General features: G+C 56.0%; 2 protein-coding genes and 1 pseudogene across 5 annotated transcripts; all 3 read left to right on the top strand.

The window, feature by feature from the left end:
* Positions 1 to 398: 398 nt before the first annotated feature.
* C1QA (complement C1q A chain) lies at positions 399 to 3321 on the top strand. Of its 3 annotated transcripts, none has more exons than XM_068968814.1 (3): positions 399 to 470; positions 1384 to 1553; positions 2590 to 3321. In XM_068968814.1, the coding sequence occupies exons 2-3, from the start codon at positions 1391 to 1393 to the stop codon at positions 3159 to 3161; spliced, it is 735 nt and encodes a 244-aa protein (XP_068824915.1). In that variant the 5' UTR covers positions 399 to 470; positions 1384 to 1390; the 3' UTR covers positions 3162 to 3321. The 3 variants fall into 3 exon arrangements, with proteins under 3 accessions (XP_068824915.1, XP_068824916.1, XP_068824914.1); XM_068968815.1 differs by lacking the exon at positions 399 to 470 and adding an exon at positions 514 to 627; XM_068968813.1 differs by lacking the exon at positions 399 to 470 and adding an exon at positions 910 to 1014.
* A 4241-nt stretch (positions 3322 to 7562) lies between these two features.
* On the top strand, positions 7563 to 11927 carry C1QC (complement C1q C chain). Of its 2 annotated transcripts, XM_068968062.1 has the most exons (3): positions 7569 to 7658; positions 7933 to 8122; positions 11163 to 11927. In XM_068968062.1, the coding sequence occupies exons 2-3, from the start codon at positions 7951 to 7953 to the stop codon at positions 11717 to 11719; spliced, it is 729 nt and encodes a 242-aa protein (XP_068824163.1). In that variant the 5' UTR covers positions 7569 to 7658; positions 7933 to 7950; the 3' UTR covers positions 11720 to 11927. The 2 variants fall into 2 exon arrangements, with proteins under 2 accessions (XP_068824164.1, XP_068824163.1); XM_068968063.1 differs by lacking the exon at positions 7933 to 8122 and having other exon boundaries at positions 7563 to 7658.
* A 1282-nt stretch (positions 11928 to 13209) lies between these two features.
* On the top strand, positions 13210 to 15033 carry LOC138076571 (heterogeneous nuclear ribonucleoproteins A2/B1 pseudogene; annotated as a pseudogene).

Here is a 15033-nt window from a genome sequence, read left to right as displayed (position 1 = left end):
AAAGCTGATGACCGAGCCGCTCACCACTGCGTCACTCTCCTTGTTTCTGTGTGCTTTTCTGTATTTCCAAGCTTCTGGCAATGAACATGGGCTGCTTCCGTGATCGTGAAAAAGTCTTACAAATCACTGATTTGAGAGAAGGTTCCTTCTACCCTGCTGCTCTGTGCCTCCAGGAGTCCACTGCCCCGCCCAGGAACCCCTCCTCCGCCCCCATCCCAGCAGCCTCCCGCCTCGCTGTCCCTGCGCTTGCGCCAGCTGTGGCTGGGGTAGGATGTCCCATGTTCCAGTTTTGCTGAGGTCTGCTCAAAATGTCCCTTGCTGGCTTCTGGCCCCCAGGGTGGTTCCAGGGAAGGAGAAGAAGTGGGAAGGGATGTGAAACTTGGCCCCAGGCCAGCACCGCCCTGCTGGGTGTCCCACGGGGTCCCTGCGTGAAGGACCAGAGTATCCAGTGCGTTGAAGATTGGACGCAGGTGAGGCCACCACTGGGTGGGGAAGGCGTCTGTGACATTTAATGAGCCAGGGGAGGTGGCCCAGGAGACTGGACCGGGCAGGGAGGAAGGGAGAGTGCTGCTAGCTGGTTCTGTGCCAGGACAGGGCTGGAGGGCAGTGATCTAGGACCCAGAACAAGTAAGTGGGGGGACCTTAACTCCAGAGGCTTGGAGGGAGTGGGGGAGGTAGCCACAGAGCCATCAGCTCTAACCAGAATTCCTGGATCCTGGCCCCCCACCAAAACACAAGGGGCTGGGAGAAGGCTGGGGTGTCAGAGCCCAACAGAGGGGTCCCTCAGAGGGGGCCAGCAGGGGACAGTCAGCTGTCTGTCCTCCAGTGGGTGCTAAGAGGGACCACGTGTGTTGGGGAGGGAGCAGAGGGGAGCCTCAGGTGTTGGTGAATTCCGGTGTGGATGTACACCTCTGCCATCTGGGCAAGAGAGTGTTCATTAAACAGGGAGCGGGAGCTAAACAGATATTTATTCAAGGAACCGATCCCCTGTAGGGAGTATATGACTGTGTCCAGGTAAGTGAGGGAGGGAGTGTGTCCGTCGGCCTGTCCAGGGGTGTGTGGTGGGCTTTTACGTTTGCTTATTGTGCTGTGTAGGTGTGTGAAGGCTGAACGCTGTGTTCGTGTGTCTGTGTAACCCTATGGGTATGTTCGGTTGTGTGTGTCAATCTGTGTGAGTCTGTGGTTCTGTGTGTATGCTGGGGGGTCCTTGGAGCTGGGTGGAGGGTGGACTTCAAAGGCCCTGGGTGGGGTATGAGTGCAACAGTCAGGGACATATACAGATGTCACGGTGGGGGGGGGGGCGGGGCGCGGTTCAAGGTGTGAGTTGGGTGTGCACGAGTGTGTGACGTCCAGCCCGCCCAGGCCCTGCCCTTGTCTCCACAGTGGGACCATGGAAGCCCCCCGGGGCTGGCTGGTGATCAGCGTGCTGGCCATCTCCCTGGCCTCCTCTGTGACCCAGGACGTGTGCCGAGCCCCGGACGGGATTAACGGGAGCGCAGGAATACCTGGCCGACCCGGACGGCCGGGCCTCAAGGGGGAGCGAGGGGAGCCGGGTAAGCCCCCCCGCGGGACCCCAGTCCCGCATCCCTGGGCCGGGGCTGGCCTTCTGGAGGTGGTGGCTCAGGGTGGCGGTGAGAAACAGAGGAGTCCCCCTGGGCCCCCACATGAAGCCCCTCCAGTCTGTGCTTGGTCCCAGGGCCTAGCCTTCTCCCAAGGTCATGTACACAGGCCTCCAGGGCCTCTCTGTATCCCCCTTAACTGCCACATCCTCTTTCTTTGGCCTTGCTGTCCCCCTCTGGAGAGTAGGCCACTTCAAGCAAGGCCTACGAAAGGTCCTAAAGCTGTGCCCAGCCTCGGTCTTTGTTCAATCACCAGAAAGACGAATACCCTAGTCTCTAAATTTGAGAGCCCTTGTCTCGAGTGAGTTACTCACCCTCTCTGAGCCTCAGTTGCCTCATCTGTAAAAGGGAGGAAGACCCCACCTAGCATGTGGAGAGGGATCAATCCATAACAACTATCCTTTTTGCCTCCAGCTTCCCTGCACGTCTCTCCCTGCTTCCCCCTTCCTGCCCCCTCAAGCTTCAGAAACTCTCATATTCTAGAAAAAAGGCCAAGGGTGAAGGAAAAGGGAGGAGGGCAAGACCAGAGCTGGAAAAGATGGTCTCATGTAATCACCCCGAGGCTCCCAGTCCATAGACCACCAGAAAGATCTGCCTAGGCATTTGCAGATCTGCACCCGGGCATCCTACAGGCAGTCCCTGAATCAGAAGAAGTCGGGGTCAACGGCCTGGCGGGGGACTGGGAGTTCCCAGCTGTGGGCAGGAGTGCAGTGAAGCCAGGGGACTGCCTTTTCCCAGAACCTGATCCTTCCCCAAGTGTCTGTTCAATTTCTCTTCATTTTATAGACAAACAAGCTGGGGCTCAGAGAGGTCGAGACACTTGTCCAAGGTCACACAGAACCAGTCAGAATCAATCAGGCCCAGACACTCCCCTACCCTCTTATCCCACAGCTCTCTGGGTCCCCAGCCACCTCCCTGAGGTCTGGAGGCTACCAGACTCTCACTCCCAACCTGACCTTTCTCCCCACAGGGGCCCCTGCCATCCAGACAGGCATCCGCGGCCTTAAAGGAGACCAGGGCGACCCTGGACCCCCTGGAAATCCAGGCAGAATGGGCTACCCAGGACCCTCTGGTCCCATGGGGCCCCCTGGCCTCCCGGGGCTGAAGGGCACCAAAGGCACCCCCGGAAACATCAAGGACCAGCCGCGGCCAGCCTTCTCAGCCGTGAGACCAAACCCTCTGACGAGAGACAACGTGGTCGTCTTCGGAGAGGTCATCACCAACCAGGAGAACGTGTACCAGAGCAACACGGGCAGGTTCCGCTGCTCTGTCCCAGGCTACTACTATTTCACCTTCCAGGTGGTGTCCCAGTGGGACATCTGCCTGTCCATCAGGTCCTCTCGGAGGGACCAGATCCAGCCCTTGGGCTTCTGTGACTTCAACAGCAAGGGACTCTTGCAGGTGGTGTCTGGGAGCACGGTACTGCATCTCCAGCGGGGAGACCAGGTCTGGATTGAAAAAGATGTCAGTAAGGGCCGCATTTACCACGGCCAAGAGGCCGATAGCATCTTCAGCGGCTTCCTCATCTTCCCATCTGCTTGAGCAGGGAAGACCCCCCCGCCCCCCAGTCCCCACCGTGGCCCCTGCATCCTGGCCCATTCACTCCACCTCTCTGGCCATCTCTGCTCTGCCCCATCAAGTGGGGGTTCTGTTGCTTTAGCTGCCTGAATGGAGATCATGTCTTGGAACTCTTCCTGGAATAAATATCTGAATCCACATGTGCTGAGCCTGAAGTTCACTGGTTACCTCGGGCATTGGGAGGGAGGCTGAAGAATGACAACAGTTATTTAAGTGCTTACAAGGCAGGCCCATATTTAGCATTTTACAGCGTGTATTTAGGAGGTCCTGGGAGCCTCATCAGCCTGGGCTCGAATCCTGGGCCACCATTTGCTTAAATCCAGTTATGTTCATTTTACGTTACTTTGGTGAATCTATTTCCGGATCTGCAAAGTGGGAATACTGACGGCACCCACCTCAATGCATTGTTGAAGTGAAGTGAAGTGAAGTCGCTCAGTTGCGTCCGACTCTGCGACCCCATGGACTGCAGCCTACCAGGCTCCTCCATCCATGGGATTTTCCAGGCAAGAGTACTGGAGTGGGGTGCCATCTCCTTCTCCAGGGGATCTTTTCAACCCTGAGATCGAACCCAGGTCTCCAGCATTGCGGGCAGACGCTTTACCATCTAAGCCACCAGGGAAGTGTTGTTGGGAAGATTAAATGACTTGATACATGAAAACTGCAGAGGAGTTCCTGGTGCATTAATAAGGGGCTTCCCAGGTGGCTCAGACTGTAAAGAATGTGCCTGCAATGTGGGAGACCTGAGTTCGATCCCTGGGTTGGGAAGATCCCCTGGAGGAGGGCATGGCAGCCCACTCCAGTATTCTTGCCTGGAGCATCTCATGGACAGAGGAGCCTGGTGGGCTACAGTCCATGGGGTCGCAAAGAGTCAGACATGACTGAGCGACTGAGCCCACACACATACATTTTAGCCTTAATTGTATTTTGTTTAGTCTTTACAGTTGAACTCTGAGTGGGTATTATGATTGACCCCATTTTATAGATAATGAAACTGAGTAAGTGTTAATGAAAATTTAAAGCCCAAGGTTAGCATGTAAGGCGGGGTAGGACATGGCAACCTGCTCCAATATTCTTGCCTAGAGAATCCTGTGGACAGACGAGCCTGGTGGGCTGCTGTCCATGGGGTCACACAGCGTCAGACACAACTGAAGTGACTTAGCATGCATGCATGAATTGGAGAAGGAAATGGCAACCCACTCCAGTGTTCTTGCCTGGAGAATCCCAGGGATGGGGAAGCCTGGTGGGCTGCCATCTGTGAGGTCGCACAGTCAGACACGACTGAAGCAGCTTAGCAGCAGCAGCAGCAGCATGTAAGGGGAGAGGGTAGGTTGACCCCAGGTCCTGCTGATGCCCAAACATGCGCGTTTACCTGCTCTCCTCGCCAGCCTCCACAGGCACACGCCTGACACATGGCTTCCAAGGCTGAACCAGAAAGGCAGGGGCTCAGAGACAGGGAGCACTTGATCCAAGGGCATCCAAAAGTCCTCTCTGCCAGGTGTCCTGAGTCCAGCTCTGGACTTCTACCCCAGCAGGCGTGGAGGCTGGGCATGCATCCCGTTTGCACTGGGGCCTTGGAGGGTCTGGAATGTTCCTGGCCCATTCCCAGAGCCCCACTTGGCCTGTCCGGGTGCTGCTGAGAAGCAAAAGCCCCACTGTGTCCTCTGTGCGTGAGAAGGATAAGGAGACCAGAAGTTCAGTCCTGGACATGCCCTGTGCTTTTCTCCAAAGGAAGCCAGCTTTACCTCTGTGCTGCTCATACTCACGTGTAAACACATCACACACTCACACACACTTCCTGAGATGCACGTGGACCCACATTCCTGGACGAAGACTCATTCACTCCTCACCCACACACCCACTCCCTGAGCCTTGCAGGGCACACTCCTGGACACACTACTTATGCCTTCAAACCCACAGACACACTAAGGGATACACAGGGTCACACCCGCACACCCCGCCGCTGACTCTCCGGGCGCCCCCATCGACCATCAGTAGTGCTCTCACTCACACGTGTCCCAGACACAGCCCTGACACACAGGTGCATACTCACGCCTCACCCTCCCACGTGTGCGCACCTTGGAAATGCCCTCGTTCTCTCGAGCGTTGACCTTGGAGTCCTCACGTACCCACAGCCCACCCCCGCCACCACCTTCCCCACACACTTGGGACCCTCTGGGGGGCTGTCTGGCCCCATCAACAGTCTTGGGGGATCATGAAGAAGAGAGTGGGGCTGCAGAGACTCTTCAGCTCCCCTCTGGCCTCCACTCTGCCCTGGTTTCCCCCCGAGCCTGGGACACACACACGCATTGACTGGGAAGCAAAACAGATCTGTGAGCCCCTACTGTGTGCTGGACATCTCATAACCATCAGTGCATTTAATCCTAACAAAACAAATGAGGAACCTGAGGCTCAGAGGACAGAGGCATCTACCCAAGGCCCAGTGGCAGAAAGTGGCAGGGCCTGGATTTGAACTCTGCCTCACCCCAGACAGGAGGGCTTCTCTCATAGCAATGGGGCTCACAGACACCATCAGGGTGGAAGTCCCATAAGAAGCTGGAGACTTGGTTGTAAAAATGGTGGGTGCAGGGGGGTACACCACTGCCTTGTACCCTAAATTCCATCCACAGCCACTCTGCTTTGCTGAGGCAGATCATGGCCCCTCCAAGAGGAGGGGACCCAGCAGAGTCCAGCTGGCCAGGCGGGCAGGGCGAGGGAGGGCCGCGCACAGGCAGAGGCTGCCACCTGCTGGACAAGCTGGACCAGGCGCAGAGGAGGTGAGGGCCGAAGACAGGCAGGGGGCCTGGATGCCCTCTGGCGGTTCCCCCACGCCCTCAGGATGCTGCGGCCTTCCTTTCTGCTCTCCCCAGCCCTCCACCCTCCTGAGAATTCCAGGGCCAAGTGCCCTCACATTCTCGCTCTTGCTGCACACTCTGCAGCCCAGAGCCACAGGGTGGAGGGCCAGCTGGGGAGACAGGCCCTGAATGAGGCAGGGGTGGCCTTCCGAACTCAGCTCATTACTCGCACAGGGCTAGGCACGGTGTGTGCATTAGCCCTGCCCTGCATGGAAGCTCCTGGAAACCCCACTTACAGAGCAGAAATCGACACTTGGGGAAGTCAAACCACTCACTTAAATGAATGGCAGGCACAGAGTCAGGGCTGGAACACTCCACTGCCCATTACCTCCTTCTTCCCCGAAATTTCTCATGAGAAGGGGATAATGGACCTCTCTCAGCTCTGCCAGCCTGGCCCCGACTGGCAACCCCTAGCCAGCCATAATAGGCTCTGAGAGCAGAGGTGGGGTGCTGGGGATGGAGGTGAGGAAGGTGGAGCTGGCAGGGAAGGTAGGTTCACCCGGGGCCCCAGCAGAGGAAGAAACGTCAACACACAAAGCCTGGGCCTCCCCTCCCCCACCCCACCCCAATATACAGATGGGAAGACTGAGGCCTAGAGCCACCAGTGCTTTGCTGAAGGCCTCCAGGCAAGGGAGCAGCAGGGCTGAAAGGAGACCCCAGAGGAGTCTGTCTGCCACAGCAGGCTGCCTTCTATCAAAGCTCGCCCCCTCTGAGTGCACCCCCAAGTAGGGCAAATGGGAGGGGGCATATGGAAAGTTGGGCTTCCCAGGAGGCACTTGTGGTAAAGAACCTACCCGCCAATGCAAGAAACATAAGGGACATGGGTTCAATCCCTGGGTCGGGAAGGCACGGCAACCCACTCCAGTATTCTTGCCTGGAGAATCCTCGTGGCTAGAGGAGCCTGGTGGGCTAGAGTCATGGGGTCGCAGAGTCGGACACAGCTGAAGTGACTTAGCACACACAGTGTGGACATTTCTAAGATAAAACCTGCCATTTGACAAGTGCATACAAGACTTGTTTCTGGGGACAGCTATGAAGCAGTCAGGGCGAGGGTTTGGACCCAAGAAACCACTCACTTGTGCAACTTTGGACAAGGGATTCACTTTCCTCAGCCTCAGTTTCCTCATCTGTAAAGAGGAGGGTTATAGCTTCCTCCTGTGAATCTTGTGAAATAGCTGTCTCAGGCACAGTAAATGGCAGCAAACAGGAACGGGCATTCGCTGGGCTGAACTCGACTCTAGAAGCCTGCCCAGGCAGCTGAGGTTCATACACACACTGATACACACACACACACACACACACACACACACACACCCTTCACCAGATCCAAGGAAGTGATCATTTCCTCATTTCAGACACTCAAGACCCAGGGGGCACACAGGGGTATCACTGTGGTCAGCCTAGCTCAGCACCCAGAATAAAGTACTAAGTCAGGAAAAATTATGGGAAAGGGGATGTGGTTTTGGGGGGAGGTGGGGAGGGAGCTGCCCAGTCTGCTCCGGGTCCTCCTGGCTGGGGCCACTCTGACACGGCGTCCTCCAGCCTTGGAGAGGGGAAGCCAGTCCGAGGACCTCTCCGTGACCAGACCGGACACCTCCCACCTGTCCAGGTGAGGGCAGATGGCAGCATTTCCCCGCTGCCACCTCCTGACACGTGCCCTAAGGGACAGCCTGACTTGGAACGGGAAGGAAGATCCCTGTTTCTGCTGAGCCAGGGGCCTGAGCTTGAAGCAGGGGCCCCACTCCCCATCCATCGGGTGGCCCCCAGAGGCGAGGGGCTAGGGAAGGGGAGTCGGCCGCCGAGGGCTGAGAAGTATGGCCCCCTGGGGAGAGAGAGGGTGAGGAGTGTGGGCCAGAGGCCAGCTCAGCTTTCTCCCCATCCAGCTCCTTCCCCAGGTGGACATGGGGCCCGGCGCCTGGCCCCTCCTGGTATTAAACCTGCTGCTGCTGCTGGCACGGCCACTCGGGGGCCAGACGGGCACACACTGCTATGGGATCCCCGGGATGCCGGGCCTGCCCGGGGCCCCCGGGAAGGATGGGTATGACGGACTGCCAGGGCCCAAGGGTGAACCAGGTGAGTCTGCTGGCCTGGCAGGGAGAGGTCACCTGGGGCCTGAGGGCAGGGCTTGCACTGTCCATCCAGGACCAACTCAGGGAAGGTGGACAGCGGCTTGGTGGTGAGGAGGGTGGTCCCTTTGGCCACACCTGCTCCCACGGCCGAGTTTTAACCCTTGTGGCAGGTCTGCCCCCTCTCCCCTCAGAGCCCAGGCCTCAAGTCTCCCTAATTCACCTCTTTGCCCCTCAGGTTTCCCATCTGATATCAAGGAGAGACCTAGAGTGCCTGTCTGAGAAGGTGGTGGGGAGGGTCCCAGGAGGTAATCCAGGCGAAATCTTTGGCAAGCTTCTAAAACACTTTGCCATTGTTTCATTCCAACACTTCCGCAACTTGCCCTCTAACGTGGTCCCCAGTGACTATAGCCCAGATGGTCAGGGTTCAAGTCCCAGCCCCACTGCTTCCCCACCCCCTACCCGCTGTGTGTACTTGCCCAACTTATGGAGCCTCCCAGTGCCTCAGTTTCCTCATCTGTGAAATGGGGCGATGGCAGCAGTTGTTGCACAGGGGTGCTGTGATGATTAATGAGATTAAATAGAAAACAGCATGTGGTAGGTATCCATAAGTGCAGACTCTGGTCATTGCTGCTCTTGTCATCCCTGTCTTTATCAGGGGTGTGTGCTCCCCTCCCTCCCTAGGGCTCTGGGTAGTTGGAGGGGTGGGGAGTGAGGAGTCAGGGTCGCAGTCACAGAACCATCTGCCAGAGATTCGAAGGCAAGCCCCAGCATGAGTGAAGAGGGCTGAGGACCTGAATGGGCGCTGGGTGCTGGGTGAGAGCTGGAGTCTGGGGGCACCTAGTCTGGTGGTGGGCACACATCTAGGGGGGGTGGGGTGGAGTGTGTCCAGAGTGGGTGTGAAGGAGGCTGGGGCGGGGCTGGGCAGAGGTGACGGAGGTGGCAGAGCCGTTGGGCGAGGGAGACCAGTGGAGAAGGATGTCCTTAGGAATTTCCCACTGTCACTTGCCCTCCTAGAAAGAGAGTGGAATTATACCAACATTCCAGAAGGAATCCTCCAACTCAGGCTGAGTCAAGGGAAGCCCCCAGATCTGCCATTTTTCCAGGACCCTGAACTTCACCAGTGCCTCTGGCTATCTCACTGCCCAGGGTGGTTGATGGGCACCAAGCTCCTAATTTGTGCCAGACACAGGTTCCAAGTGCTCTCCATAGATTCATCTTTCGGGGTACAAAAAACTAACTCTATTTTACAAATGAGAAAGCTGAGACCAAAATCCTTTGAAGATGTGGTTTACCCCCTTTTTACAAATGCCGAAGCTGAGGTTCTGGGAGATTGAGCCACTGGCCCGAAGTCACACACTGGGATCCTGTTGGACTCCCGAGGCCACAGCCTCCCGCCACTACTGTCCACTGCCTCCCAGGCTGCCCTCCCCACGGGCGTGTCCGCCCCAACTGCCTGAAGAAAGAGGCACAGCCTTGCTCAGCGTCGCTGATGGCCACCCCCGAGACCTGACATTTCAGAGCACTACCCATGAGGTGCCCAGCACACACATGCTCCCACCCCGCTCTGCTAGCCACCCCGGGGAGATCCCTTCCATTATGCCTTTATCTCACCTGGGCAAACAGAGGCTCTGGGAGGGGAGGTCACCTGCCCGGGATCGCACAGCCTGAAGCCCAGGTCTGCTGGGTTCTGATTCTCTTCTAACCTGGGATCTACATGGCTCACCAGTTGCAGAGAGTTCTGTTACAGTGTGTCTCCACCAACACTCACCGTAAAGGCAGTCAGAAGGGGAAACAGCCACGACGGCCAGCAGGGGTGGTCAGAGAGGGCTTCCTGGAAGAGGAGACTGGAGTCAGGCCCTGAAAGATGAGTATGGTTTGGACAAGGGGAGAAGAAGCTCACAGAAGCTCTGATAACCAGGGCGGCAACAAGCATCAGACACTTGGACTGGGACTCAGCCAGACTTGATTTTTTGAGTCCTGACTCCACCTCCTACCAGTGGCATGGCCTTGGGCAGGTCTCTGGCCTCAGTTTCCCCATCCAAAACTTGAAGGAAATTGAGCTGAGCCAGCTGTCAGAGGGGCTGAATTGGGCTGAGAGGGGGTCGAGGGGTTGGAGAGAGGCAGCCTGGAAGGCTCCATCTGGTGGACCCCATGTGCTAAGCTGGCCTGAGTGGTTCCAGCTCAGACATAGGAAGCAGTTTTGTGGAGCTCTGAATCTTATCAAATACTGAGGACCCTCTTTAAGAAACATAGTACAAAATTACGGATACATTTAATGCAGGGGGGAGGGTGTTTACACAAACCTCTATACACTACAAACCTGTGTTAGAACCGCACACACAAAGAGTGCGTGTAAAAGAGGAGCTGTGGTCAGTTTCTCAATTTTGATTTCATACTTCAGTTCTGCAAGACTGGGGAAAACTGGGTAAAGAATGCACAAGGCTTCCTCATCCCTTTTTTTGGGGGGGGGGGCAACTTCTTGTGAATTTGTAATTATTTCAACATAAAAAGTTGAAAAACTTATATAAAATTACCCAAAGGACCATGGCGGGGTCAGTGCAAGTTAATGGGGCCTAATGTTTAAGTTTTAGGAGCTTTCCAGAAAATCTGCCTCTGACCCATCTTCTGAATTTTTGTCAAGAAAAAGTAGGAACGTAGACTTCTCGGTGAGGAGGTATCTGAGGCTAAGTGGTGTCTGTGGGCTAACAGTCATGGCCTCTGGCACAGTCTCTGAGATCCAGCCCGGCTCTGACACCTCCTGAGCCGCCTGGTCCTACCCTCTCCGTCACAAATGTGGGGACCGAGGCTGAGAGTTAGGACCAAGCCTTAGCCAAGGTTAGAGGGCAAGACCAAGGGGAGGCAGGATTTGAACCAAGGTCTCCCTCCCCTCCTACTCTCTGCACAGTGCTCCCAGGTGGATAGGCCGCCATCTCGGGGAAGGAGAGTCCAGGGACAAAACCCTGGTGGGTGGCCCCTGGAGGACCGTCGGGTCCCTCTTCCCATCCGCTGCCCCTTCACTGCCTTCCCACCTGCTCTCTCCCCAGGAATCCCAGCTACCCCTGGGACCCGAGGACCCAAGGGCCAGAAGGGAGACCCCGGCACACCTGGCTATCCTGGGAAAAACGGTCCCATGGGGACCCCAGGGATTCCGGGGGCTCCCGGCACCGTGGGCCCCCCCGGGGAGCCGGGTGTGGAGGGCAGGTACAAGCAGAAGCACCAGTCGGTGTTCTCGGTCACACGGCAGACTGGCCAGTTCCCGGAGGCCAACGGCCTGGTCAAGTTCAACGAGGTCATCACCAACCCGCAGGGGCACTTTGACAAGGACACGGGCAAATTCACCTGCCAAGTCCCGGGCTTCTACTACTTCGTCTTCCACACGTCGCACACGTCCAACCTGTGCGTGCTGCTCTACCGCAGCGGCTTCAAGGTGGCCACCTTCTGCGACCACATGACCAGCAGCAAGCAGGTCAGCTCGGGCGGCGTGCTGCTGCGGCTGCAGGAAGGCCAGCAGGTGTGGCTGGCGGTCAACGACTACAATGGCATGGTGGGCACAGAAGGCTCTGACAGCGTCTTCTCCGGCTTCCTGCTCTTCCCTGACTAGGGTGGGCAGGTCTGCGCTGGGCCCCCGGGGGCCGCCCTGTCTCCCACAGCTTCCCTGCTGTGCAGCATCAACGCTCAGGCCCCTCTTGCCACCGATGGACGCCGCCTCCTCCAGGAAGCCCACCCTACCCTCCTGCCCTGAGTTCTCTCCCTCCTCCTCTGGTTAGTGCTCTCCAAGTCTGGGAAGAGGCAGGAGGCACATAAATAAATAACTAAATCAACAGCTATGCACGGCTCTGAATCCTCACTGCCGATTCCCTAAAAAGCAATTCCCTTCATCTCCCACTTCGCACCTGTCACAGCCATCTGTGGCCTCCAGATTCAGGCATCAGTAAAGCTTGGTGCCAAGGTGGAGACGCTTGGCACCATTTGGCCATTTGGGAGAGAGCTGCTCAAATGTGGCCGAAAGGCTGCAAGGGGTCCCCAAGGGGGTGTCTGCTGTCACTTGTTCATGTGAGAGGCACTGCTGTCTTAAAGATATCCATGCTCACAGGTGAACAGGAATGTGTTTGAATTCCCATCCTATGTTGATCCCTGTTGAATTTCTGGAGCACCCATCACAAGAGGGGTTTGGGGCTCAGGTGGGTGCAGCGCAGACACAGACAAGATGTGCAATGAATTTGTGCTGAATTAATGAATGCATTGGGGTGAATGCATGAATGAATAGTGGGTAAATGAATGACTAAAAGCAGGGCGAGTGAATGAGTCAAGAAAATCGTAATAGCTAACATTTATTGAACACTTACTGTGCACCAGGTGTGATGCTAACCCACCTATTAAATCATTTAACATTCATAACTATGCTCTGGGTGGGCATGGATGGGTGAGGGAGGATCTGACTCTTGGAGTCTGATTTCCCCCCGAATAACTGAGACTCTGGGGGCCCCCAGGAGATTATCCAAAACCATGGCTTCCCATAAGCCATCTGGGCTTCACTGTGAGATTCCTAAGGGTGGGCCCAGCTGGGCCATCTTGTTGGAGAACCAGGAAGCTGGGCGTGAACTGCTGCAGTTTCACTGTGCCGACCACAACAAGGGGTTGACAGCTCAGGTTCAAAGAGATAAAAAGGGTAACTTTCCTGCCCAGATCGTGGCTCTGGCCTCAGAGCCCAATGAGACATGAGACTCACCCAGGCCAGGGAGAGCCGCCACAGCCCGGCTGGGGTCTCAGCTTGGTTCTGCAAGGCCCTGTGGGGCTCACAGAGGTTCAAGGTGAGCCTTAACAGCGAAGGCTAGAGCCCAGCTTTCCACCCACCTCCATCCACTTTGGCTCTTTGTTCCTGAAAGCTGCTGTCTCATACCTCCAGAGCTTTACCCATGGTGTTCCTTCATTCTGGAGAGCTCCTGCCCCACTCACACAATCCACTTAGATAATACACACTCAGCTGTCAGGAATCAACACAAGGATCACCTCCTCCATGAAGCCTTCTCTGATTCTTCCCTTCGTGTCCCCACAGCATCCTCCACCGACTTGGACCACAGACGCATGACTTGTTAGAGCCCAGGTTTCCGAATCTGCGGGTGCAGCAAAATTACTTGCGGATTTATTTACAAGACAAAAAGCAGATCTCTGGACTCAGACCTGTTATAGAAGTTTGAGAAGACTACTATTTCCAGCAAGCTCCAGGCTGTCTCACATCTCAGGAGTGAGTCACAGAAGAGCTCTTGGAACCAGGCGAACCTGCATTGCCCTGTTTCACCAATCAACCTATTCTGAAAACCTGAAAGCTACTCAAGGTTGATTCAAGGGCCGCAGTGACTCCAGAGGCAGTAGCAGAGTGTTGAGTTCCCGTGGGGGGCAGTGGAGGCTCGCACCCCAGGGTCAGGACGGGTCAGATGCAAGTTCTCATCATAGCGTGGGGACCCAGTTCAGCCCCTGCTACCCCCTGAGATCTCTCTCACCCTCCTCTGCATCGGAAAAATGGCTGAAGCTAGTAAGCCGGTGATGAAGAAAGCTTCACAATCTGTTCCTTCGGAGAGGAGTGAGAGAGAAAAAGAACAATTCCGTAAACTCTTTATCGGTGACTTGAGCTCTGAGACCACAGAAGAAAGTCTGTGGAACTATTACCGGCAGTGGGGATATCTTACAGACTGTGTGTTAATAAGGGACCCTGCCAGCCAAAAATCAAGAAGATTTGGTTTCATCACATTCTCTTCCATGGCTGAGCTGGATGCCGCCATGGCGGCCAGACCTCATTTCATTGATGGGAAGATGGTTACGCCCAAACGCGCTGTCCCAAGAGAAGACCATGGAAAGCTGGGGGCTCTCGTCACTGTGAAGAAGCTGTTTGTCGGCGGAATCACAGAAGACACGGAGGAACATCATCTTAGAGATTACTTTGAGAAGTACGGAAAAATCAGCGCCATTGAGATAGTTACCGATGGACAGTCTGGCAAGAAAAGAGGCTTCGGATTTATTACTTTTGAGGACCATGATCCCGTGGATAAGATCGTGTTGCAGAAAAATCATACCATCGATGGTCATCGTGCAGAAGTAAGAAAGGCCTTGTCTAGACAAGAGAGGCAAGAAGGCCAACATTTCAGAAGTCGAGGAGGAGGCGATGTTGGCTTGGGGTATTTTCATGGTGTTGGTGGAGATGTGGGAGCAGGACGAGGAAGGAACTTCAGAGGAGGAGCCAGTGGGTATGGAAGAGGATGTCAGTTTGGGGATGGCTCTCACGGGTACGGAGGAAGAGCTGGAGGTGGCAGCTGGGGGCTCAGGCCTGGTTACGGGGGAGGACGGGGAGGACGCGGTGGCGGAGGGTCTGCAGACGGCTACCAGGATGAGGGCTTCGGAGCCCGTTGTGACAGCTATGGAGGAGGAAGTCACACAAGTCGCAATGTCAGCGATTCAGGCAATCAGAAGCAGAAACCTTCTAGGTACGATTTACTGAAGAGTGGAAAGCTGAGAGAGAGCAGGAACACGGGCGGGTCGTATACTGCAGGAAACCACGGCCCAGGAGGCAGTAGCGGACGTGGGGGTTGTGGAGAGACAAGGCGCTGGGGGCCTTCTCAGTGGCCGTGGGCTTGACTGTGTACAGAGGAGGGAATTACCGCCCGGAGGGAAGGGAGGGGCCGCAGGTGATCAAGGTAACAGTGCTAAGGGAGCGCTCACCTCAGTCAGGCACAGATGCGCAGCGCCACGGCAGAAGACCCCCGAGCTAGTACCGAAGCCGCTTTGTGAGTGGGCTCAGCCATGTACGAGCGCTATCTTCCTGTGGAGCAAAGACGTAAAGAAAATGCTTCTGAGCTGGTTTTTTAGCTTTTGAAATGTTCTTCCTTTCCAGCGGCTCTGGAAGAGTGCAGAATCATCCCT

This window comes from Capricornis sumatraensis, chromosome 3, assembly GCF_032405125.1.
Source record: "Capricornis sumatraensis isolate serow.1 chromosome 3, serow.2, whole genome shotgun sequence".
NCBI classification, from domain to species: Eukaryota; Metazoa; Chordata; class Mammalia; order Artiodactyla; family Bovidae; genus Capricornis; species Capricornis sumatraensis.
The sequence above is the reverse complement of the archived record's forward strand: the minus strand, read 5'-3'. Positions and strand labels throughout refer to the sequence as shown.